Source organism: Panthera uncia, chromosome F1 (assembly GCF_023721935.1).
Source record: "Panthera uncia isolate 11264 chromosome F1, Puncia_PCG_1.0, whole genome shotgun sequence".
NCBI lineage: Eukaryota > Metazoa > Chordata > Mammalia > Carnivora > Felidae > Panthera > Panthera uncia.
The window spans coordinates 42,222,653-42,246,917 of NC_064813.1; the positions used below are offsets into that span (position 1 = coordinate 42,222,653).

At 54.6% G+C, this 24,265-nt stretch overlaps 1 protein-coding gene across 3 annotated transcripts; it reads right to left on the reverse strand.

The window, feature by feature from the left end:
• Window positions 1-5,133: 5,133 nt before the first annotated feature.
• On the reverse strand, window positions 5,134-23,687 carry NUAK2 (NUAK family kinase 2). 3 transcript variants are annotated; one of them, XM_049634486.1, is made up of 8 exons: window positions 23,206-23,672; window positions 14,003-14,123; window positions 11,356-11,507; window positions 10,955-11,020; window positions 8,936-9,055; window positions 8,228-8,360; window positions 6,597-7,286; window positions 5,134-5,679 (listed from the first exon to the last, which is right to left on the reverse strand). In XM_049634486.1, the coding sequence occupies exons 1-8, from the start codon at window positions 23,449-23,451 to the stop codon at window positions 5,522-5,524; spliced, it is 1,686 nt and encodes a 561-aa protein (XP_049490443.1). In that variant the 5' UTR covers window positions 23,452-23,672; the 3' UTR covers window positions 5,134-5,521. The 3 variants fall into 3 exon arrangements, with proteins under 3 accessions (XP_049490443.1, XP_049490442.1, XP_049490444.1); XM_049634485.1 differs by having other exon boundaries at window positions 5,585-7,286; window positions 23,206-23,687; XM_049634487.1 differs by lacking the exon at window positions 23,206-23,672 and adding an exon at window positions 21,293-23,199 and having other exon boundaries at window positions 5,585-7,286.
• Window positions 23,688-24,265: the final 578 nt, after the last annotated feature.

A 24,265-nucleotide genomic window follows, 5' to 3' on the forward strand; every position in this document is an offset into this window, starting at 1 on the left:
ACAGCCCTCTCATTGTGCAGATGGGGAAACTGAGTCTCAGGAAGGTTCAGCTCCGTGAAGGACATTTTCTCCCCAACCTTCTCCCCCCGCCCAAAGAGAAAGCCCTTGGTCCTCCTCAGGAGGAGAAAGCTGATCCTAACCAGCAAAACTGCCTCCCCAGCTTAGCACCACACATGTCACCCCCCCCCCACCCCCACCACCCGCTTTCAAGCTCACGGGCAACTCATCAGCGGTGGAAAGACCTGCCCTCCAATTCAATACAATCCTAGAATCTTTACAACTCAGGACGCCACAGATTGTCTAGTCTACACTCAAAGCAGAGATTTCTTTTTTTTTTTTTAATGTTTATTTATTTTTGAGAGAGAGAGAGAGAGAGAGAGTGGAGTGTGTGTGTGTGTGTGTGTGTGAACAAGCGGGGCAGGGGCAGAGAGAGGGAAACAGAGGATCCAAAGCAGGCTCTACGCTGACAGCAGAGAGTCTGATGCAGGGCTCGAACTCACAAACCATGAGATCGTGACCTGAGAGTCCAAGTCGGATGCTTCACCGACTGAGCCACCCAGGTGCCCCAGGCAGAGATTTCTTGTAGCAATAACTCCTAAGTCTCTATCTCTCGCCCAACTCACAACTTTCTCCCAAATCTCAGACTCCTTCTATCTCTTATCTCCACTGAAGTCCTCGTGCTCCCTCGCTTCCCTACAGCCCTCCACTTGCGGGCTTTTACCGGCTCAGCTAGTGCAGACGTCATCCCTTCATCCCTCCAGGCCAAAAATTATGGTGTTGACGCCTACCCCCCCCCCCCCCCCCCCCCATTCTCAACCCGCCCCCAGAGGGCCCTAAAAAAAAAAAAAAAGTCAGATGATGCCACTCCCTCCCCTTGCTCAGAACCTCCCATAGGCCCCCCCCCCCATTTCCCTCAGAATAAAAATCATAGCTTGGGGGCACCTGGGTGGCCCAGTCGCTGGTCTAACTCTTGATTTAGGCTCCGGTCATGATCTCACTGTTCAAGGGATCCATCCCCTTGATGGGCTCCTTGCTAACAGCTCTCTTTTTTTGGGATTCTTTCTCCCTCTCTGCCCCTCCCCCGCTTACTCTTTAAAGAAACAAACAAACCAGTGTGGTGTGGAGCCTGCTTGGGATTCTCTGTCTCCGTTTCTCTCTGACACTTCCCCCCACCCCTCCCCCCACCCCACCCCCTCCTCCCCCGCCTCTCTCTCAAAATAAATACATAAACTGAAAGACAAAAAGCCATAGCTTGTATGATGGCTCGCAGGGCCCTATGTGATCTGAGCCCTCACTCTCCCTCACCTCTCTTGACCCCATCTCTCCCACTCTGTCCTTCTTCACTCGTTCTGTTCCAGCTTCACTGGCCCTTCTAGAATTTGCCTGACCCGCTCCCACTTGGAGGTCTTTGTGCTGGCTGTTCCCTACCCCTGAAACACTGTTCCCCCAAATATTCACATGGTCAGCTCCCTCCCCTCCTTTCAGGTATTTGTCGAAATGCCACCTTGTCAGGGAGGCTTTCTCTCATCATTTAAAATTTGATTCCCTGTTCCCTCCATCCCTGTACTCCACCCCTCTTCTCCTAATACTTATGACTTGTGAACGTACTGTATAATTTACATATTAAAAAAATTTTTTTAATCTTTATTTATTCTTGGGAGAGAGAGACAGACAGAGTGTGAGTGGGGGAGGAACAGAGAGAGAGGGAGAAGCAGAATCCGAAGCAGGCTCCAGGCTCCGAGCTGTTGTCACAGAGCCTGACGTGGGACTCGAACTCATGAACCGTGAGATCGTGACCTGAGCCGAAGTTGGACGCTTAATCACCTGAGCCACCCAGGCGCCCCAACTTATTATACCTATTGCTTTGTCTCTCTTCTTCCACGAGAATGGAAGGCCCCGTGAGAGCGGAGATTTTTGTCAATGTGCTTCACGAACATATCCCCAGAGCCTGAAACACTGCATGTTGTGGGCAAGTAAATACTTCTGGAAGGAATGAGCGAACACACTGTGCAGCTGACTGCCTTATCTAACTGAATTTTGTGCCTCGGTAGCCCCTCCTCACTGGTCCTGGTCCTGCTTTTTGGGCTACGGGCCTGTGAGTGTGTCCACATTTTCAGAAGACCACCCCTGTCATCTATTATGTGGTTCCCCATAATCGATGCCCCCAAATGCCCTCTCTTGCCTAAAAATGTCCAGACTCTTCAGCTAATCCTTTGTCCTGGGTCCACCTCGGTCCTCAAGATGTGCTCTGGCTGTCAGTCTTCAGATTCTGACAGGCATTGCTGAAGGAGGGCTATAGCGGGACCACTGCCCCCCACCCATCTGAATTGCCATTTCCCCTTCATGTGAGCCCACAGGAGGGCCCAAGGCAGCCCCACTGCACGAGCTGAAGAAGCTAAGAGGGGGCCGTCCTGATGGTGGGGACAGGCTAACAGGCCAGGGGGGTGTCCCTCCCTCCACACAGAGGAGCCTCGGTTCTCCCCAGCAAAGGGGATTTCCACTCAGGGACAGCCGGGATGGACTTGCCTCAAGGAAGGGCTAAGAATGGGACAGGATTCTGACGGAGACTTTTCTGTCTCGGTTTCAGAAGGCCCCTCCTGTCTCTCCGAGTCTCCCCCTCCCCCGTCCCCCTCCGTCACGCCCGCACGCCCCCCCTTCCCCAGTCCGTTGTCTGAGTTATTCACATTCCGGAAGCGCTGATGTGGCACTAAATATTCCTAGGGCTCCAGCCTTCTGCCCCAGGGGCCCAGCGTCATCTCTCCGAGCCTGCTTTCTGGAATGTTTTTGATACGAAGCTCCCTGGTAGGTGAGGAGAAGGGCCCTGCAGCATGGGATCTGCAGCCCAGAGTCTGATCTCTCTGGGGCTGTGGTAACAGACCTTCTCTCCCACCTAGATTCTTCCCCAGCGGGCTTCCCCCATATCCACTCCCTCTCCTGCCTACCGTGCCTACTTAGAAGAGGTTGAGCAAATGGACCCCGAGGAGGACAAAGACCTCAGGACCAACCACCTCTGGGTTCCCTCTCCTTCCCGGAAATTCGAGGCACCCCACCCCCCTTCCCAGATATGCTGATAGGACATGGCTGCAGGCGCTGTGGCCTCTCCCTCCCCCCACATTCCTGGCTTCCCTCCTCTGTGGCCTCCCCTCTCCCTTCCCATCCTGTCCCCCAACTTCAGCTTCTCCCCACTCCCACTCACCCCCTTTTTTCTCAGTTCCCTTTTGGGGCTTGTGGAGGTGAGGGGAAGGCACTTCGGGAGAGGGAAGTGCCAGATTCCTTGTGCCCGGAAAAGAGCCTGGCATATAATAGATGCTCAACAGGTATCTGTAGTTCCATTCACTGCCCGGCTCCCTCCCAGCCCGATCCAGGTTCGATGAGCCCCCCAACCCCGCTAAGATTTGGCATCCTGCAGATCTGGATTTGGGTTCTGGTGTTCCCACTTGCTAGCTAGGCGAGTCACTTCGTGTTTTCAAGTCTCAATTTCTTCTGTACATGAGAATGATAAAACTTGCACTGAGTTAACGAGGCCATCGCGAGCATCAAGTAACAGACATAAAGTGCTTGATATATATGTCCTTAATAAACGGTAGCGCAATTATTATCTCTTAATTGCAATTCTCTTCCGTCATCCAAACTCCCTTCCGACCTTACCTGAACTGACAACAATTTTTCTGCTGAATTTTATGTATTTTTATGCATGCCAGCTTGCTGGCCGGTCTGCAACCTCCTTGAGGCTGGGATCTTAAGTGTGGCACCAGGGACACAGCAGTTCTGTCCTCCACAGAGCTTAGCACACAATAGGGCTGGATTCCAGAATTGAATGAATAAGCGAGCACAGCCAACTCCATAGCTGAACTCCATGCTTCTTGAGGGGGAAAGGCGCTCCCTTCTATTTTGCCAGCGTCACCCAGGGTCTCGCCCAGAGCCCCAGCACTCGGTAGGACCTCCGGGGTGCCAGACGTAGGACCTCCGGGGTGCCAGACCGAAACACCCCCGTAGTAAGCCTATGCACCTTCTTGTTTGCTCTGGCATCTTGACCCGGTCGTTGCCTTGCCTCCTCCCGCTTCTGGCCCAGACCCAGTGACTGTGCCTGCCCCCCCGGATGCAAAGAGGAGACACTAAGGTCCAGATGCTGTACCCCAACAGGCACTGACGGCCGGCAGCAGGACAGGTGTGCCGTGCAGCCGGCCAGGACTGGGGATGTTCGGGGAGGGGGGGGGGCGGGTGTTGGGAGCAGCGAATGCCAGCTGCAGCTTGGGTAGCGGGGAGGGAGCCCGCCTGAGCCGGAGCCAGCCGGCTGCTGGCCTGCACTTTGTCCTTATCCTCCCTTTCATCCCGGCCCGCTGCACCCGGGAGTTTCTCAATGGAGCTGGCGTTTGGGGAATGCTCCGCAGGGGGCCGAGAGGGCTGGCCTACGAGGGGGGCATTCCAAGCATTCTTTATGTCCCGGCGGAGTCTGGCGGTGGGGGCCAGAGGGGTAGCAGCCGCGCAGCACTGGAGGAAAGGGGGTTTCTCTGGAGGGAGAGAATAAAGGCAGAGGGGTGGTCTTTAAGCTTGGGGCGGGGGACAGAGGTGGTTGGGGGAGGGGTGGGAGCAGGGCTGTATGATGCAGCAGACTCAGCCCTTCCCTTAGGGCTGAAGTCGAAGAGGAAGAGCAAAGTGGGAACCTCCGTCCAGGGCTCTCCCACCTGTGTGCTCCACAGGCTAGAACCCCGGACGGCCGCAGCACGGGAGCCTTTTGGAACTAAGAGCTGAGCTTTGTTGTTGTTGCGTTTTGCTTTTTTTTTTCTTTTTTTAATTAAAAAAAAGAATTTATTTTTGAGAGAGAGACAGTGAGAGCAGGGGAAGAAAAGAGAGAGAGGGAGACGCAGAATACGAAGCAGGCTCCAGGCTCCAAGCTGTCAGCACAGAGTCCGACTCGGGGCTCGATCCCACGAACTGTGAGATCATGACCTGAGCCGAAGTCGGTTAGAAGTCGGATGCTCAACCGACTGAGCCACCCAGGCGCCCCTGTGTTTTGCTTTTTTTTAAGCAGGTGCCCCAGTTCCCGCCTATGACAGCCCAGGGGAAATGTGGGTTAAGAGAAGGCTCGAAGGCCTGCACCCCACCTGCCCAAACAGAACAACAGAGGCTATCTTCCGACCACGGTTCTGGTTTTAATGGAGAGGTTCTTTCTAGCGACAGTGGAAGGGAAGAGGGACCATCAGGTAGACAGAATCAGGGCATGGTGGGAGGGAGCCAGAGACCCCCTCCCGGACAGTGCAGTGGGACATGTGATTGATCCCCTCCCCCCATGATCAGTAGGGAACCACTGCAAAAATATCTCCCTGTTCACAAAACTTAGGCATCGCAGTGGACTTCCCCAGAACATAGTATTCACATTATTGAAAAGAGCTAGATTCACTTTTTTAAAAACACAGGGCTGAACACATAAAAATAAATAAGGGCATCCCAGGGTCCGGAAAGCCCAGAGCAATAGACACTCCATTCTCAGTAGCAGGAGCAGCTTGGAGGCCAGAGAGGTTCAGAGTCTTCGAGGTCCAAGGTGGGGTCCAGGGGAATCTGGGCCCCTTGAGATGAAGTCCGATAGCAGCAGCCTGAGCCTTTTTGAGTCTTTTAGATCCCTAGCAGCGACTCCAGGAGGCTTGGGCCGGGTTTGGAGGACGGGAAAGAGGAGAAAACCTTCGAGGAGATAAAGGTTGGGTTCTCTTACTGTTGAGATAAATAAGGGTACACCGTAGGAGACCATTCCCAGGACACCCCAGGCACATTGCGGGGGGTGCCACGTTCCAGTTTTAGTGGTTGATGGGGATGGGACCTGTATCTGAGGAGTTCCCATCCCCACCTTAGCAGGAAGTCACCACGCACAAAACTTACTGCAAGAAAGGAGACTGGCACTGAGAGAGTGTTCTTTCCTGGTGTCTGTGGCCCTACTGTGTGAACCAGAAGCAGGCAACCCGGACTCTCGGCCACAGGCCTTCCCCTCCTCCCTCTACTAGCTTTCCCTCTACTCTCTTCTCTGCTCCACAGGGCCAAAGGCTTGGAACCCTCAATGCACTTGACTTGCCCACTTCCCGTCCAGCCCTCTCTAGGGCTCAAGTGCAAACCACCTCAGCCTTCCTGGCCAGGATACTAGTCTTAGGAGGCAGGGGCGGTGGTGGTCTCCCCTCAGGGTGCAGCTGCATTTTAGAGCCTACCCAGGATGGGGCGGCGCCCCCCCAACCCTCAGCTGAGCTTTGAGCAGACCCCCAGTGCCTGTCGGTAGGCCTCTGTCACCTCCTGGCAGTCTGTCAGGGAAAAGCAGCTATCCCCCAGGGGGTCCTGCCACCAGCGCCTCAGGCCTCTGCTTCCAGAACCCTCTGCGGGGGGCTCCTCAAGCCCCATGAGGTTGTCCACAGACACACAGCCCCGCAGCAGGGGCTCGGGGAGCCGTTCAGGCAAGTCCAGCTGGTCAAACGACTCAGAGGACAGGATGCTGTCCTCACTCATAGCCCCGGAGGGGCGGCTGGCCCGGGCCAGAGGGTGAGGGGAGGCCAGTTCATCCAAGGAGCCGAAGGTGGAAGGGGCTGGGAGCTCCAGGGCTGTGCGGGAGAACTTGCCATTGTGTTTGAGGATGCCTTTGCGATGGAGGGGCACCCCTGAGGCCTGGGGGGGCTTCTGCTCCTCAGAGTCCCCACTCACAAACACATCGCCGGTGTCCAGGAGCTCCCCAGATTCACTGGGTTCCGGAGAGGAGTAGTAGCCAGATTCCCGCTGCCGAGACTTCTTGAGGATGCCCTTCTTGGGGAGCAGGGGGGCAGCCTGCCCTGGGCTCGCAGGGCCCAGGCTGGGCTCGGGGTCTGCCCTTGCCCCTTCTGACAAGGTTGGTGCCTTCTTCTTGAGAATGCCCTTCGGCAGCTTGAGGTTGCCCCTGCCGGGGCGGAGAGAGGGATCGTCAGCCAGGTCCCCCTGGCGAGACTGGGCCATGTCGTTCTCTTTGCGGGACTTCTTGAGCGAATGCTGGCGCTCCAGGCCTGGGGCGATGCTCCCGCCTCCAGGCGCGTGCTGCTTGAAGAAGCTGCAGACCTTGGCCCCATTCTCCAGGAGCGGGCGAGAGGACCGCCGCAGCCAGTCAGCCATGGAGGCCCGGCCAGAGTCGCTGCCAGGGTGCCCGCCCTCGTGCAGAGCCTCCTGCTCCCCCACGCGGGTGGCGTAGCCCCAGTTGACCCACCAGTGACTGGCCACATCCTCCAGGGTGGCTCGGCGGGTGGGGTTCACCATCAACAACCACCGGATCAGGCCACAAGCATCTGGAAGGCAAGAGAAGACAGGGGCTTCAGGCTGGCAGCCACGAGAACGGGCACCCCGCGGCCCCTCTCACTGGTTACCCCCATTTGGGCTAAGGCTTCTCAGTCCTGTGTCAGATATGTCCACTCCCACCTGGGCTCCGTACACGCCACAGCCCACGTGGCTCCCCACAGCCTCCAACTTTCAGGGATTGACTCTGCCCATTTCTTCTTCCATCCCTCGACCCCCCAGGACCCCGGCCCCTTCTTAAAAAAATTTTTTTTTAATGTTCATTTATTTTTGAGAGAGACAGTGTGTGTGTGTGTGTGTGTGTGTGTGTGAGCAGGGGAGGGGCAGAGAGAGAGGGAGACACAGAATCCAAAGCAGGCTCCAGGCTCTGAGCTGTCAGCACAGAGCCCGACGCGGGGCTCGAACTCACAGACCGTGAGATCATGACCTGAGCCGAAGTCGGAAGCTTAACCCGACTGAGCCACCCAGGCGCCCCCTGGCCCCTTCTTTAGCCTTGTTGTACGTTAGTGTATTCTCCTTCTCTTGGCTGAATGAGACCCTGAGGGTAGAGACTGTGCTCAAGAGGAAACCAAGGTTCTCACACCCTGCTTCCTGCCTTCTCCACTGGGTGTGAAAGGACAAAGAGACTTCCAAGGATGAGGACTCAAGCAGGTGGAAATGAGGAAACTGCAGCAAAGACGGTCCAAGTTCAACCACCAGGAGCCCTTCCCAAATAGGATATAGCATCTCCCAAAGGAGAGAAGAGATACCCCTTCCTTCTCGGAGGTCACAGACCCTGGAGGCAGAGAGATGACAGCAGGAGGGGGTGGTGAGGAGCTACCCCCATCGACAGTGGGTCATCTTCTTTACTTCCCTGCCCCCACTTGGTTCCTGCCTCAGAAGCTAGGGAAGGACACACAGGGCCTGGATGAGAACACCCACGCCTCTCACTCACCAGAGGGTTTAAGCGGCTCCCTGTAGGACCCGTTGCTGATCTGTTTCACCAGCGTCTTATGGTCCTGCCCATCAAAGGGCATGGTACCATGGACCAGGATGTACAGAAGGACACCCAAGGACCAGCTGTCCACCTGAGGGAGGGCGGGCGAGAGACAGGGAGAGTGTCAGCAAGGATGCCCGCATGCCCCAGGCTGGCGGGCTTGTGGCGACACCAGAGAAGAAAGGGGTACACGCTGGAGAACTCAGGGGCTGGGGCACCTGAGGACCACATCCTTCTAGTAGTACCCAGGAGCAAAGCTGGTGACACTGTAGAAGGGACTGAGGTTCGTGAGGAAAGGTGTGGTCAATTGCCTGCCCTTGGGAGGGGCAGCCACAGACCAGAGCAGTGGTGAGGTCACCCTTCTGGGCTAGGATGGGGTGGTTGTGAGAGCGCCCGCCTCTCCAGGGAGTCTGGGTGGGTGCCAGGAAAGAGAACGGGAACCCGGAGGGTTGAGGGGGCACAGAACCAGACCAGGGGTCAGGAGACGTAAGTTCTTGTCCCAGTTTTACTGTTCTTGTGAGGACCTGGCAAGTCACTGAAGGGTAGGGGGCTGAGCTTTGGGCTCTGGAAGGAGGGAAGAAGCTGGAAAGCTAGCCCACCCCTCTCAGAGGATCTAGAGCCACAGGGGGTGCCGAGGCAGGCCGTGGGTGGAGAGTAGAGACTCACCTCTGGGCCCGTGTAGGGTTTCCCGTTGACGATCTCAGGGGAGGCGTACAGGGGGCTCCCACAGAACGTCTGCAGGAACTCGCCCTGGCGGTAGAGGTTGGAGAGCCCAAAGTCTGCAATCTGTAGGGTCGGGTCAAACACAGGTGGGGGTCATACCAAGGCCTGGATTGTTCTGCAGCTCTTAGCCTGCCCCTCTCCCGATCCCAGGGAAACCCCGGCCCTCGCAGGAGGAAAGTGTGCCCGTGCCCCCTGCCCCCTGAGCACAGCTCAGGCCCTGCAAGAGACAGCCTTGCGGAGGTCATGTCCATGAGGAATGCCTAGGTGTGTGGGGTCTCCAGGGTCCTCAGTGTTCCCCAGGCCCCTTTGCTCATGCTGTACCCCACTCCAGGGATGCACTCTCCTGCCTATAAACATCCTCCTGACCCGGCAAGCCCACCTCCCCTGACACCTCCTTTTCGCACAAAGCACAATGGCTGGCTGCAGTCCCTGCTCATCAGTCTTCCTCTTCGTACTGTCCTGTCAGTATGTCCCCCGTGCTCACCTCCTTCTGCCCCTCCCCCTCCTGCAGCTCTTCCCACAGGTGTGACCCATGGATGGGACTCAACAGACAACTACTAACTGAAGGAAGGGTCTACCAGATGTACGGAGAGAATCAACTTCTCATGCCAACCCCATGGCCCTCAGAAGCAAGGCAGCCCCATCAGTGACTACCACGTGAGGCCTGGCCTGCCCTTCCTAACAGAGGGCTCATCTCTGCCCAGATCTGGGCGGGAACATAATGGCAGAGCCGGGGGTCAGCCCAGTAGAACTAAGAAGCAAGAGTGAAGTCAGAACAAAGATCAGAGCTGTGGTCAGAGCTCAGGAAAAGGAATCTTCTCCCAGGATTCCCTGAGCCATCTGATACTGCGGGCTTGAGAGGCCCCAAGCCCGTCTTCTTACTTCCCAGGGAGACACCTTTTCCCCTAACTGTCCTCAGATACAAGCAGAGGCCAATGCCCTGCTTCTCCTGGCCTCTTCACCCCCAGCAGAGGGTCATGTGTGCCCAGGGTGGGGAGGGGCTGTTTATGAAGCTCTGGCTCCTTCATTTATAGTTTTATTGGCCTCTTATCGAGCAGTTACCATTTGAAGCCCATAAAGACGCAGACGATTGGTACAGATGGGAAGGTTCGTGCCTGTCTGGTTACGTGAGTTTACTGGCTCTGGCTCCCCTCCCCCTGCTTAGCATCAAAGAAAGCCCCACCCGGCTCCAGGAATTGGCTGGGTAAGGGGAATGAACTCAGTGCCAGGGTGCTTCAGGGCATGAGTTCAAGGGTCACGGAAGGGAAGGGACTGTGTCCTGGGTTCAGGAAGATTCTGAGGAGTGTCCGAGTGCAGGATCAAAGCCCTCCCAGGTACCTGCAGGGGTCAGCCCTTGCCATTTCCCCCTTCTAGCCCCGAGAGCTGAGCTTATCTCATCAGCATGAACCTCTCAGACCTAAGCTTAACCACTCAGGCATGGGAATTCAGAAGCTGCAGGGGGCAGAAAGCTGGTGCCGGGATGCGTGGTCTGTGGAGAAAAGTACCAAAGGGCTACCCAACTGCGACAGATTAATGTGCGTGTGCATGCGCACAGGTGTGTGCGTGCAGGCAGGTGGGGAGAACTCGGGCTGTGACCCTCTCTCCCTGCCAGTCCCAAGGTTATGTGCAAAGGCTGATCCTGGATCTTGACTCCAGTTAGCCTTATGGACGTCAAGAGCACTGGCTGAGGAGTCAGAAGACTTTGGTTCTAGCCCAGGCTCAGCCACTCCCTTGCCATGGGATCTTGAGTAAGTCACCGCTTATCTTGAGGCCTCAGTTTTTCATCCATAAAAAGAGGTACTGGAAAGGAAGGACGACGGCTGAGTTCTCTACTGCTACCCACATCTAAGTCTCAGCTTTGCTCAACTCCTTCTGGAGTCCCCTAAGCACTTGGAGATAAACACTCGGCAGAAAGGCTGTGGTGGGGTAGGGAAGCTGCTGGAAACAAGTAGCGGGGCTCACCTTAATATTTCCATTGGCATCTAAGAGGATATTCTCCAGCTTGAGATCACGGTGGACAACCCCATTCTGGAAGAGAAAGGGCAGAAGGATGGTCAGGGAGAGGTCGCCACGGAGGGACAGGACGACACGAAGGCCTCGTCTGGAAAGTGAGGTAAACACAAAGGGGGCCAAGTTGGGGGAGCACAGGCAGGCGAGGGATACCCATCTCACTGGAACACAGCGCAACAGACACAGGCCCCTCCACTCCCGAGGGAGTCAGCCAGAGACGCCAACATCCCCCGAGAGGCCCAGAGTCCAGATGGAATTTTGCCTCTGTTTCTGTCTCCCTGCGGGATCCTGGAGGGGTCATGGAATCTCTCTGGCTCAAACCAGCCCTGGAGAACCGGCAGGAGGTCGCTCACCTGGTGGCAATAGTGCACGGCCGAGACGATCTGCCGGAAGAAATGGCGGGCGTCCTGCTCACTGAGCCGCTGCCGCTCACTGATGTAGTCGTACAGGTCGCCCCGGCTGGCGTACTCCATGACGATCACAATCTTGCTGCTGTTCTCAAACACTGGGGCAGAGCAAGGCAGGAACGTGAGGTCCCTCCAGAGTACACTGTTCCCCACTGGAGGGGGGGGGTCACACACGCCTCCCTGGCCCCAAACCAGACAGGACCTTTGTCCAGGGATGTCTGCCAATGGGACGGGACAGTGGCAGGTAAGAGCAGGAAAAGGGGCCTCTAAAGCTCCCACCATCTTCCAGGAACCACGAGGTAAGGCCAAGGGAACTGGCTTAGCCTCCTTCTCTTTGGAAGTTCAGGCTTTTGAGGAATCTTAAAACTACCCCGCAAATTTCCCAGGAAGGCAGGAATCAATGGATGAGAATGAAAAGTCAGGTTCTCTGCCTCAAAACCTGGTACTGTTTGGCCTTACGACCACGGGCAAATCTCTTCTAGATACATCAGTAAGAATACAGGTTTGGGGTTTGAATCCTGGCCCCATCACTTATTAGCGGGGTGACTTTGGCCAGTTTTTCAACCAGGGTGCCTCAATTTCCTCATCTGAAGAGTAGGATATAATGGCAACCTCACAGGACTGGGTAAGAAATAGATGAAAGTCAGTGATAGCTCTGGGGCTGGCTGAGCAGGCGGGCGTAGGGTCTGATATAGAAACAAGCACTCGATAAATCGTACCTACTGTCATAGGCACGATCAGTATCCTCGTGCATAAACTTGAAAAATAATTCCCATAATAATGTTTGCCTTGAGGATCAGAAGAGGGATAAAAAGGGATAGGAAGGTGGCTTGTGAACTACACAATACCATGGAAAGCGGAGATAAGATATCTATTACCCTCAGCATCTTTGACTTCCTGGCAATCAGCCTCCCCCAAGCTCACGTGCCACTCAGGCTTTGCCCTGGCTCTAGCCGCCTGGAAAGGTAGGGAAGGACTGGTTCACCAAACTGGCCCTTTGGCTGGGTATGTGTCAGAGCACGTATGTCCGTGACATTGCATCTTTGTGTCGAACGAGTCCTAGGAGTTTGGCTTGCTCAGCCAGCCCCAGAGGCACTGTTGTCTAGCCTGTGACAAGGAGCTGAGAGAGCAGGCTTCTCCCAAGAGGGATCCCAGGTGCCAGGCTATTGGATACATGGCCAGGAGCCAGCAGGATTGTGCTCTTTTTCCACTCCCACATGAGTGCGTGGACCTGACGCATGGTGGCCCAATCTCCCGGGGCCGGGGGCGGTACCTAGATGAGATCCCACGGTTGTGGTTCCCCATATGTCTGTAAGGGTGCGTACGATCTTTGTGTCATGAAACTGGAGGTCAAGAGCCAGCCAGAGTACATCCTGGAGAGCAGCTAGATTCCGAAGACCGGAGCCTTCCCCTGGTTCACATCTCCCGAAGACTGGCAGGGGACGAATGGGGTGGAGGGGCCTGCCTGTCACATAGTAACTGTGACACCCCTACAATCACAGAATCTGAGGTGCAGGCAAGTCCACGGCCTAAGCTTCAAGACTCCGTTCCCAGACGTAGCTGGAGGTATGGGTGTGGGGGAGAATTCACACACACACACTCTCTCTGCCCAATCACCAAGCTCAACCTGGCTTAACCAATACTCTGTCATCTACCCACTCTTCCCTGGGGGAAATACAGAGAGATACAATTAGCCTTCTCAACCATTTGCCCGGGATCCCTGTGGGACAGGCTCAGGCCACGGGGCCATATCGGTGGCTCTGCTCTTAGTCTTTCCACGAACAGAACCCAAGAGAGGAGACTTCTGTCTTACTTCCCACCAGGAATATTCAGACAGAGGGCAAAGCCGCAGGCTTCCCTTCCTCCCTCCCTCCCTCCCACTGCTACTGTTATGGCTGGTTTCTCATCTAACCGATATTATGTAAAGGCTGGAAGCAGACAGGTGTGCATGGGAGGGTGCTCCCCCTCTTTTACTCATCACTCTCTCTTGCTCACTTTGTTGTCTGGGTCACAGGGAGCAGGGCAGATGCAGTAGAAAGCCGGCACTGATGTCAGAGCAAGAGGAGGCTAAGAAAGATGAGAAAAGGTAGGAGCCGGCCCCATGGCAGGAATGGTTCAGAGCCCAGGTCAGATTCTAGGAGGCCGGCTCTTGGGACGTGTGAAGGATAACACCCACGCACCCGAGACAGGTGCAGGTCTCTCCGTTCGTTCCAGCCTCCCCCAGGACGCTAAGGATCTCATCGGGTTGGGGAGGTAGGGTTCAATTATGGAAAACCTAAGAATAACAACAAGAAAGCCTACGGTCCACGGAGTTCCTCCCGTGAGCTAAATACACAGTGACATTTAATTTGATCTTTGCAACTACCCTGTGATGTAGGTGGGACTGTCCCGGTCTACACATGAGGCACTGAGGTCCACCCAGAGCCTAATTAAATTAGTTGCCCAAAGTCATAGAGCTGGGTTTCAAATCCACCTTTTGTCCAACTCTAAAATCTGGGTCTTTTCCACTTCTTTGTGTCCTGTTCTGACTGCTGCTACACACACACACACACACACACACACACACACTGCTTCGAATGCCCTGCCTCTGTACCTTCGTGGATGGCAATGATGTGGGGGTGGTTGAGTGATGACATGATCTCAATCTCTCGCCGAATGTGCATCAAGTCTTGCTCATCTTTGATTCTGTCTTTCCGGATTGACTTGATGGCCACCTGGGAACAGAGAATGCAGGAGACTGAGGAGAAGGTTTTGGCAGATAAAGGCATCCATAGATATTCTGGGAGTGCTGCCCCTGGCCACCTGCCGCTGCTAGAAGTCCACAGCGTGCACCCAGGGAAGCCATTCCATCCCTCACCAGGGCAGGTGACAGAGAGGCTGGAGAGCACCTTCCCTAGAGAAGGTTTAAACCTGGGTCGGGTGCAGTCTACACAGCAGGGAGGCATAGGGGCCAATGACCTCACCCAGAGTCCACAGATGAACAAGGAAAGTACAGCCTGCATCTGTAAGGTCCATGCTTTGTGATTTACAAAGCAAATTTACCATACGGCGCCATGATTACGATGGGGCCGGTTTTGCTCAGCACTGGATCCCTGAGGCCACGCGTCGTGCCTGGCACACAGTACGCACCGAATAAGTATGTGTTGCATTAGTAAGTACACTGGGCCTCCCAACAGTCCTGAGAGGCAGGCACAGAGTTTCATCGTCTTCATATATAGGTGGAGAAAACCGGTACCCAGAGAGGTGAAATGACCTGTTCAAAGTCATATTAGTTACTAACGGGCATAAGCACGAATGAACTTTGAAACCATAATGCTAAGTGAAAGAAGCCAGACACACAAGTGCAAATGTTCAATTCTCCTTATACAAGGTAACCAGACTAGGCACGCGCACAGGACAGCAAGTAGACTAGAGATTACCAGGGTGGGGGATGGCAGAGGTCGGGGTAGAGGTGGGGGCGGCCAGGAGCGTATTGTTTAATGTGTCTGAAGCTTCTGTCTGGGGTGATGAAAAGATTTTGGAAATGGATAATGCTGACGGTTGCACAACACTGTCATTGTGCCTAACAGGTCACTGAACTGCAAATTATATGTTCTGTATATTTTTCCACAAAAAAAAAAAAAAAAAAATTATCAAAAAAACACCCATCCCTTCAGTCGAGGTCAGGAATGTCCCTCTCCTAGCAACAAACAAACAAGACAGCGTCCTCTGGTCTTGGCTATCTCCCCTGCAAAGGTGAAAACACCATATAAGGAGTCAGCCCTCGGGCTGGTAAGTGCGGTGGGTTCAGGAAGGGCAGGAAGGGCGGAGGCAACAGGAAATGGAGAAAGAAGTGCCAGATGCCATCGCTGGTAAGCAGGACTCTTAGCCGCTGAGGAGTCTCTGTCCTTTCCCTGCTCTGCCCCACTCAGCAGCCGCAGGGACAGAAAGAGGAGAGGGACAAGGGCCCTTCCGTGTGTGCAGATGGCTCGGGCCTGGGAGCGCCAGGGGAGTCGGGGAGACCTCCTCCGGGCTCTTGTCTCTTGTCGCTGTGCCCAAGGGAGCAAGTCCCGCCCCCGCTCCGGGCCTGGGTTTTCTTTTCTGTGAAACACAGGCTGAACTAAGAAGTGTGAGGTGTGTTCCTGCTCTCAAGCTGTGAGATGAGCTGTCCAAACGTGGTTGGGGAGGGGGGGGGGAAGTGGTGGTGGCTCGGGCGCTGGGCAGGGGCCCGGGAGGGCTGTCACAGGGCTGGTCGGCTCCTGACAAGTCCTGTCCCAGGACACCAATGGTAAATTCAGGACTTCCTTTTCGGGGGGCGGGGAGGTGGACACGTTGTGAAAAAATCTGAAGGCACAGACCGAGGTAAACTGCTCCCCATTCAATTTCCCGGGAGGGTTCGCCTCCCCTCAAGGTTCAAAAGGAGACAGGGAGAAAAAGGAAACCAAGCTCCAGGGGAGGGGCCTCTAATCCACCCTTTCACAGGGCTCTGGAGGCAGACAATGGCTTCCGGCTCGCAGGGACAGTGGCCGAGCGGGCCTGCGCTCCCCATCGGACAAGAATGCGGAACAGCCTTAATCCCATAAGGGGAGCTGCGCACAATGGCCAGGCCCGGTCACCCCGGCAACGGGCCAGGGATGGCGTGCCCTCCGCCCCTCTCCTCCCCTGGAGCTGCATCCTTGAAAGAGGGGAGGCCCAGCTCTTGTGCCCTCCCGGAGCAGAGCAGGGAGGACAATGGCAGCAGGAGGGACCTGTCGCCAGGGAGCCTCGTCCCCAAGATACCGGGGAGGCCCCCGCTGCAGCTGCCGGGGACAGGGCTGCACCTCAGCGCCTTTCTTTGCGACCCGCCCCCGCTTCTGCTCCAAACCACCCTGATGAGCCAAGCAGAAAATCTCTGGCTGAGAATTGAACGGAGGGGTGGGGATGGGGAGGTGAGGGCCTGAATCCTCCTCCCGCTATGAGGAGTCAACTTGCAGAATCATTCTTGCACACCCTTCTCTCCATACCTCTTTCTCTCCCTGAAGGGGAGATTTTATGGACTAGTTCTTTTCTAAACTTCCTTGTTTTAAAAATCAGACAGTAGATAAAAGTCGTATGAGCTCTTCGGATAAAGGGCCTTAAGTATTGTGTTAATAGACAGTAAAAGAAAAATCACATAAAAATCACACAACTACATAATGAAACAAATAGTTGAGAGCTTACGATGCACATATATGTAAGAACTAGGCATATTACAACTGTACACACAAACCTATACAAGGAGATAAGGGGGGAGAGATCGAACAAAGATAAAGCCTAAAAGAAATGAGGTTCCCGGGGTGCCTGGGTGGCTCAGTCGGTTGAGCATCCGACTTGGGCTCAGGTCATGATCTCAAGGTTCGTGAGTTCGAGCCCTGCGTCGGGCTCTGGACTGACAGCTCAGAGCCTGGAGCCCGCTTCAGATTCTGTGTCTCCCTCTGTCTGCCCCTCCGCTGCTCTCACTCCGTCTCTTGCATTGTCTCAAAAATAAATAAACATTAAAAAACCTTTTTTAAAAGAAATGAGGTCCCCCCCCCCAAAAAAAAGGGGTCTGAGCAGCGGTAGGAATCCCTGAGTGGATAGAGAACACAGAAGTTGAGCCCCAAGATCCATTTCTTTCAACTCTGGAAGTCTAGGATTCCAACTCAGAGTTGTTCATCCTCAGTGAACAGTTCCATTCTTCCGCAAGCCCACTCGGGCCTCGAGGGCCAGGTCAAAGACCCCCGCGACACCCCCACATCCCTCCACCTCAAGTTATCCCCATTAGGTCCTAGGAGACTACAACTTGGTTAGCACTTCCTATGAAGGAAACAAGGTAAGTCATCAGGCCTCCAAGCAGAGCGATGTGTCACTGCCCTGGTAGGGCTGGGCCACTCTTCCCCAACCTATCCCTGCCCCACAGGACAGGCCCCTAGCCATGTGCTGTCTAGCTTGTCATAGTAAAGAAGATGCAGCAACAGCTCAGGCCTAGAAGGAGCTCGGCATCCAGAACAACTGTTTACTGTTCAACAACTGTTTACTGGTGAACATAAATCACAAATAAATAGTTATTGGCTAAGTCATCGGGCTGATCCCTGACTGATGTGACCAGTGCCCAGATAGGATTTTCTGCCCTTCTGCCATGGGTGGAGAGTCAGTCTCAGTTACAAGGACTAATTTGAGGGACCTTTGTTCTGATCTGCAAGTTGGTTGAGCAACCATTCTCTAGAATTAAAACAAACTAACTAGAGCCAAGGAGGAGGGTAACAATTGCTGAATGGATCACCCAGAGGTAGGCAGGCCACATGCCTGGAGATAATCCTGGTTCATCCTGGTATAATTATTAATAGAGCCCCTTTTACTCCCAAAGTACCTGAGTTTAGATGACATGTTATGTCGCCACCCTACTCAGAGGGGGCAGGAAACCCAGGCGCAACAATTATGTGATAATGTAAATGTGAGTGCCAGATCAGGTATCTGATCCTTATTTGTCCCTATGGCACCACGCAACTCAAGACAAGTCACTTAAATGAGCTGGTTCACTAGTGTGGCTAGTTTTAATGTCCTCATCTGAAAAATGAAAGGGCATTTATTTATTCCTCAAACACCTGCTAAAAATTACTATGTGCCTGGTGCTATGCTAGGTATTAGAGATTTAGACAAAATATGGATAGTCCCTGCACCAAGACCCTCAGCCCAAGGGGAGGACTGGTAATTAAATCCATGCCAGTCTAGTGTGACGAACAGGACAGTTGAGGTCCCTGCCTGCCCAGGGGCTCCAGGAGCGCAGACAAGAGTTTCCTTTGCCTGGGGGAACAGGGAAAGTCATCTCTGGGAGAAAACTTTGTTTTCGCTCTTAAAGGATGAGTGGGGTTTGCCAAGCCAGGGGGAGCAGGGGGTGGTAAGGTAGGGAGGGGCAACAGAGCATTATAGGCAGAGAGAAAGGTTTGTGCAAAGGCCAGAAAGAAAGGAACCATTCATGAATTGGTATATCAGGACCTCTAAGCTCCCTTCCAAATTGTAGCATTTTCTGCTAAGGTTCTTCAGAAATGGGTCACTGGCTACTATGCCAGGAAGGTTCTGGCCAAAGATTGTTGTAACGGGTTTATTTCGATGCCCTAGGCTAGATCTATGTGAATCTGCCTGGGAAAAAAGTCCTATAGATGCTGGCCCACATTGCGAAGGGAGCGGGACTTATTCCCCACCCCCCACCCCATTTTGCAAATGGCAAACACTGAAGTCCAAAAAGGCACACTACTCTTCCAAGGTTCCCTGACGCACCGAGGTGGGATTACAGCGCAAGATGGAAGTGTTGCCTGCAGAAGCGGAGTTCTCGGAAGACAAAATTTCCCTGCAGGTGCCCTGCCCTGCCTCTAGCTCCCTGCTTCCCACCCCTGGAGAAGGGAATGCCTCGCACCCTGCCTTGGGCCCGTGCAGCGCCACCAGCAGCCCTGTCCCACTTACAGACACACAGATGTGCCGGGGAGATGCGAGTTGGGGCTCGAGTGGTTAAGCACTGCCTCCCCTGCAGGAACCCAGATCAGGAATAATCTGGATGTAGGAGAGGATGGCTGAAAGGCCTTAGAAAAAGAAGATGTGCAGGTGCTGGTCCCCGGTCCCGGGAGAAAGGATACAAGCTGGGCATCTCCGGTCATGGCTATCACTAGGAGTTGGAGCCAAGATCCTCGACTCCTCTCTGGCCTTGCACGGAGCAGCTGCCATCTGGGAGGTGGGGCAAGGAGCTGGAGGATGACCCATTTAGATAACGGAGGGGAGGTTAGGCCGGGCTGGGCTGGCCTGAGCAGAGTGGGGATAGGTCTGGGGGTGGCTCACCATCTCACCAAGCCTGCCAGAGAACCACGTAGGGAGCAGGAAAGGGCTCTAGGAACGAAGGGAGCCTGAGCCGCCTCCCCTGAACCCCATGCCGTGCCCGCCCCCTCCTCGCCACCCTCCTGCCCACTCTGCCAGGTTGCCAGGCAAGGCGCTTCCCTGCTCAGCCCTCTTGTGTGGTTTGGCCAAAGCCCAAGGACAAGAGTCGCCTGCAGCCGGAGCCTCCCTCCCTGCTGCTGAGCAGGGAGGTGCAGGAGAAGCTGGGAGGGCAGCGTCACGCAGAAGAGGCCTTTGGCAGCCGGCCAGGCGGAGCCCTCCTCTGGGAGCTGGGGCTAAAGGAGAGGACTCTGAACAAAGCAAAGACCAAAGTAGTTTGGCTTAGGAAAGCTCAGCACAACCCCTTCTCTCACTCAGGGCAGGACAGACCCAGGATGGGGTATCCCAGGAGAGGGGAGGGCCAAGCAAACCAGCCTGGCTGGGATAATGACACTGTGTGTGTGTCAGCTGCCGTGCTGAGCATTTTACATACATTATCTCATGTAATCTTCTGAGAACTCCACGAGGCGGGAATTATTATAATCCCCGCTACAGGGTCTGATTCCTTCATTGGCAGATGAGGAAACAGAGATGCAGAGAGGTCACATAGCTGGTAAGCGAGAGAGTCTGAATTGGAGCCCTTACAGTCTGAGTCTGAGCTGCCCAGCCTTCCCGACGAGGTAAAAACCAGGAATGTAGAGTAGTCCACCCATTCGGGATCCCTCGACATAGTCAGCATGTGTGGGGGTGGGAGTTAGTTCCCAGTGACTGTTCCCACCCTCAGCACTGCCTGGAGCTCTGGGAAAGGTGGCCCAGGCTAGCTGTCGGAATGACAAAGCACACGGAGGGAAGCCCGGCCTCAGCTCAAGGCAACTCCAAGTCCAAGACTCCTTGTTGGTCATCCATGGCCTGGGGTGGTCAAGTCAGGAGCCCGCGTCGCCGGCATGCCATTAACTAGCCACAGGACAAACCCCATCGTCTCTCTGGGCCTCAGTTTCCCCAACTGTCAATGAAGGAATCAGACCAGCCCAGTCATTTGCAAACATTTTGAAACGCCATGCAGCAGTCCAATATATAGAAGACACAGAAGCAGCTCTGTCCCAGATCGCTATCCACTTGGACTCCCCTAATGCTCCTCGTGGCACCCCTTGGAGAGAAGACTGCCATGCACATCACCCCAAAGGCTCTACCATTCCAGGGACCCACAGCAGGTGTTTTTCTTTTGAGGGGAGGGGTGGTAAGGGGAACTGGGAGAGTCACAGGAGGAAATGTCATTTGGATACCAGGAATGTGGTCAGAGACTAGAAGATCCAGGGCAAATATTTGTTTTTCCTTTGATGCCCTCCTGGAGTAGCCATTAATCCTGCCCACCCACCCCTTCCTCTGGAGGGTCCCATCTGGCCCCTGATAATCTCATCTAAGTAGGCTGGGAAGGGGAAGTATGCTAGAAAGGTAGAGAGAATATTGGGATGGGAGTCACCCAGCAGGCGTTCCTCTGAATCCAGTCCCCACCAACAGCCCCTGTTGAATTGCCTCAGTTCAATGAACTGAGCCATTCTGGTGTCCTTCTCCCTTACAGAAGATCCTGAGGCACCAGGTCAGTCTCTCTCTCTCTCTCTCTCTCTCTCTCTCTTTTTAATGTTTATTTACTTTTGAGAGAGAGAGACAGAGCATGAGTGGGGGAGGGGGAGAGAGAGAGGGAGACCCAGAATCCGAAGCAGGCTCCAGGGTCCGAGCTGTCAGCACAGAGCCCCACGCGGGGCTCGAACTCACGAACTGTGAGATCATGACCTGAGCCAAAGTCGGATGCTCAATCGACTGAGCCACCCAGGCGCCCCAAGGTCAGTCTCTCTTAAGGGAGGACAGTGAAGAGGCAGGGATGGGGGTGGAGTGGGGAAGACAGCTCCTCTCCAGAACTGAGAGATCACTAGCACAGCAGGCAGCTCTCCTCCAAGGAAGAGGGAGACCCTGAGCACATTCCCAGTAGAAGTACAAAGTGGTCTGTCGATTAGGGAAGTTCAGGGCAGACCCCGTTCCTACTGACCTTGGGCCCCTGCGCACCGCCAGAGGCGGGAGGCCAGGGAGTACCTTCTGAATTCTCTCTGTTCTGATGTCATAAGAGCCGGAATTCCTGCTTCAGCCAATGGGGTTTGAAAACTGAAAGCTGGTTTATCTCATTCCAGAATCAATGACATCAATCTCTCTCTCTCTCTCTCTCTCTCTCTCTCTCTCACACACACACACACACACACACACACACACACAGGTGCACATACAGTGACCCAGGTCAAGAGTCTGATGGGATCTCAACTTCAATCTCAGTTTCCCAGTTTCTGGGCCACCCCAGTCCCCCAGCCCAGCCTGTCTTTCAACAAGACGCACATGCTACGAGCAGCTATTTTCCAGCTGAGCGCCTGACAAAGCCTGAGCCCAGTGGTCTCAAGCCTGGAGCCTCACCGGGCCCTCACACTTTATAGAAAGAGAAAGAGAAAAGGAAAGCCAGGAAGTACATGATTGCCCAATAGCTGTAACCTGGCAGCAGGCAACTGGGGACAGTGCCAGGCCCTAGCAGGAAAAACATACTCGGTCCTATTGATGAGGCCATGATCCACTCCCTTTCTCCAGCATCCACTCTCCTTCACCAATGAAATGACTTCTTGAATTTCAAACCAGTTACTGGCTGCAAAAGCAAACAATCTGGGGAGGTGACTGCTCCCACAGCCAATAGGGTGAACCACGGACACACAGACAAACACACACACACATGCATGTCTCATAACCAGTACCCATTTGAAGGTGGCCAAACAGTCAGTCCCTAGATCACCTGCCCTAAAAACCTTGCTAAGAAATGCAAGTTATCTGGCCCCGTCCTAGACCTCTGGAATAAAATCCTCTACAAGTGGAACCAAAGAATAAGTATTTTAAAAGAAGCACTCCAGGTGATTCCTATGCATGTTAAGTGCAAGTTTGTTAACTCTTGGCAAATTTGCTACCCTTTCAGGGCTTGCCTTTCCGGATATAAGTATCAATTCTGACTGAGGTTTCTATGTATCAGGATCAATTTAAATTCACGTTTGTATCTCATTCAATTCTAATAGCAACTTGTGAGGGAGGCTGTGGGGTTTTGTTTGTTTTTGCAGAAGGGGAAACTGAGTATAGAGATAAGTTGCTCAAGGTCTCACAGATTACTACTATTTCTATTGCCTATAACCGCCCCTCTCGTAAATTAACTAGACAGGTTTCTGAAAAGGCCCCTCACCCAAAGGTATCTTGGGGCACAGTAGACTTTGCACCAGAGCCTTGTTTCACATTTCCCAGAATAAAAAACGCATCCTAATGAAACTCTGAGTCAATTTTAGAGCTGGAAAGGACCGAAGTGTCAAGCTTACTTCCCACCCACCCCAGTGCAGAACCCCACGGCATGCTGGGCTGCCAGATTATAAGAACTGAGTTGAGAAACTGGACCTCATACATTCATTCAACCACACACTCATTTACTAAACCCATCCTATGATCTGGCACCTTCTACTTCCTCTTCCCATTCCACTCTTTTGGACAGTCTGCTCCAAGTAAAATTCAACGTAAGTCTCATCTTCTTTGGGGAGTTTTCTCATCTCAAGACAGGGCACTATCCTCTAGGCACCCTGCATCAACCGTCCTCCTCACTTACTGGGCAATCATCATGTGCTGGCTAGTGTTGGGATTCCCAGGTCTACGACCATTGTCCCTACAATCACGGGCAGACAGATCTGCAATGGATACCCCAGGCCCCCGCCCCCACTACACACGCGCGCGCGCGCGCGCGCGCGCAACCTCAGCATGGCCAAGACTAAATGCTGGCCATCCCCCCGCCCCGAGGAAGGCACTAGCCCCTGGCCCAGCCTCCATCCCTCACCGCCCGCGGACAAGTCCCAAGCCCGCCCGCCCGGCCGCGCCGGGAGAGGGAGCCGCACTTACCAAGCGCCCCGAGCTCTCCCGCGCCTTCTTCACCTTCCCGTAGGTTCCCTTGCCCAGGGTCTCGAGGAACTCGTAGCGGTGGCGCAGGTTGTGCTTGTGGTGGTGCCGCTTCACTGCCTGCTTCTTCATCTGGGGCTTGGGCGACTTGATGAGCCTGTCGGGCAGGGGCCGGGCAAGCTCGGTGGCCGGGGCGGTGGCGGCCGAAGGAGCCGGGCCGGGCCGCCGGGGGAAAGCCAACGGCTCCATGGCGGCCGGAGGGTGAGCGAGGGCGGAGGGGGAACGTGCTGCGAGGGGAGAGGTAGAGCCCGGGGCACACGTCCCGCACCAGGGCTGGGAACTCACAGCAGCAGCAGAACGCGCGGCAAGTCGCCGCGTTCCAAGTTGTTATAAACGCTTCGAGCCGGAGGCCCTGGCCACGCCCCCCCGCGCGTCCATTGGCCTGCTCGCCGGCTGTGCGTGACCAGGACGTCCCGCATTGGCTCTCCCGGGCCTCCGGCCCCGGCTCCTCCCCCAGTCGAGGCCGGGAGAGGTGTCAAGGGAGCCCCGCCCACCTGGGCCCCGGAGGGACACGCACCGGGCATTGGGGACATCAGTGGGTACTACTGGGATCTGGAACTTTTGAAGGGCCCTGGAACTGCTCTTGCTTCCGAGTGGCACCCTGTCCTAGTTACAGCCACCTGTTGTCCTTCCACTGTACTGTGTTCTCTGTGACGAAGGGGCAATCTGACAGTTCTAGATGTCACCAAAGTATTTCTCCATCTGAGTACTTTGCCTCTCTCAAGCCAAAAGTCTATGAAGTCACTGGATCACTTCTTTAAGACTATAAGGGGGGAAGGGGGAATGGAGAGGGATGGAGACTGAATCCAGCCGAGTGGGAGGGCTAGTGGAGAGCTGTTCCAGGGTTCTCACTTCACCTGTCTTCAGTTAGATCTACCTCGATTGGATCCCAGAAACGTGGTTCTGGAAAGTTCCTATCTCGTCATCAAAGAACGCTTCTAGGGTTGAGTGGCTCCCTCAAGATGTAGAGGAATTTTTGAAGTTTTGGAAGGAGTTGGAGCAG

Coding starts and splice junctions, on each gene's coding strand:
- NUAK2 (XM_049634485.1), bottom strand. CDS start 23,451: ATGGAGCCGTTGGCTTTCCCCCGGCGGCCCGGCCCGGCTCCTTCGGCC. Junction 9,056..10,954: donor ATGCCAATGGAAATATTAAG/GTGAGCCCCGCT, acceptor CCGACCCTACAG/ATTGCAGACTTTGGGCTCTC. Junction 7,287..8,227: donor GGAGCCGCTTAAACCCTCTG/GTGAGTGAGAGG, acceptor CTTGCCTTCCAG/ATGCTTGTGGCCTGATCCGG.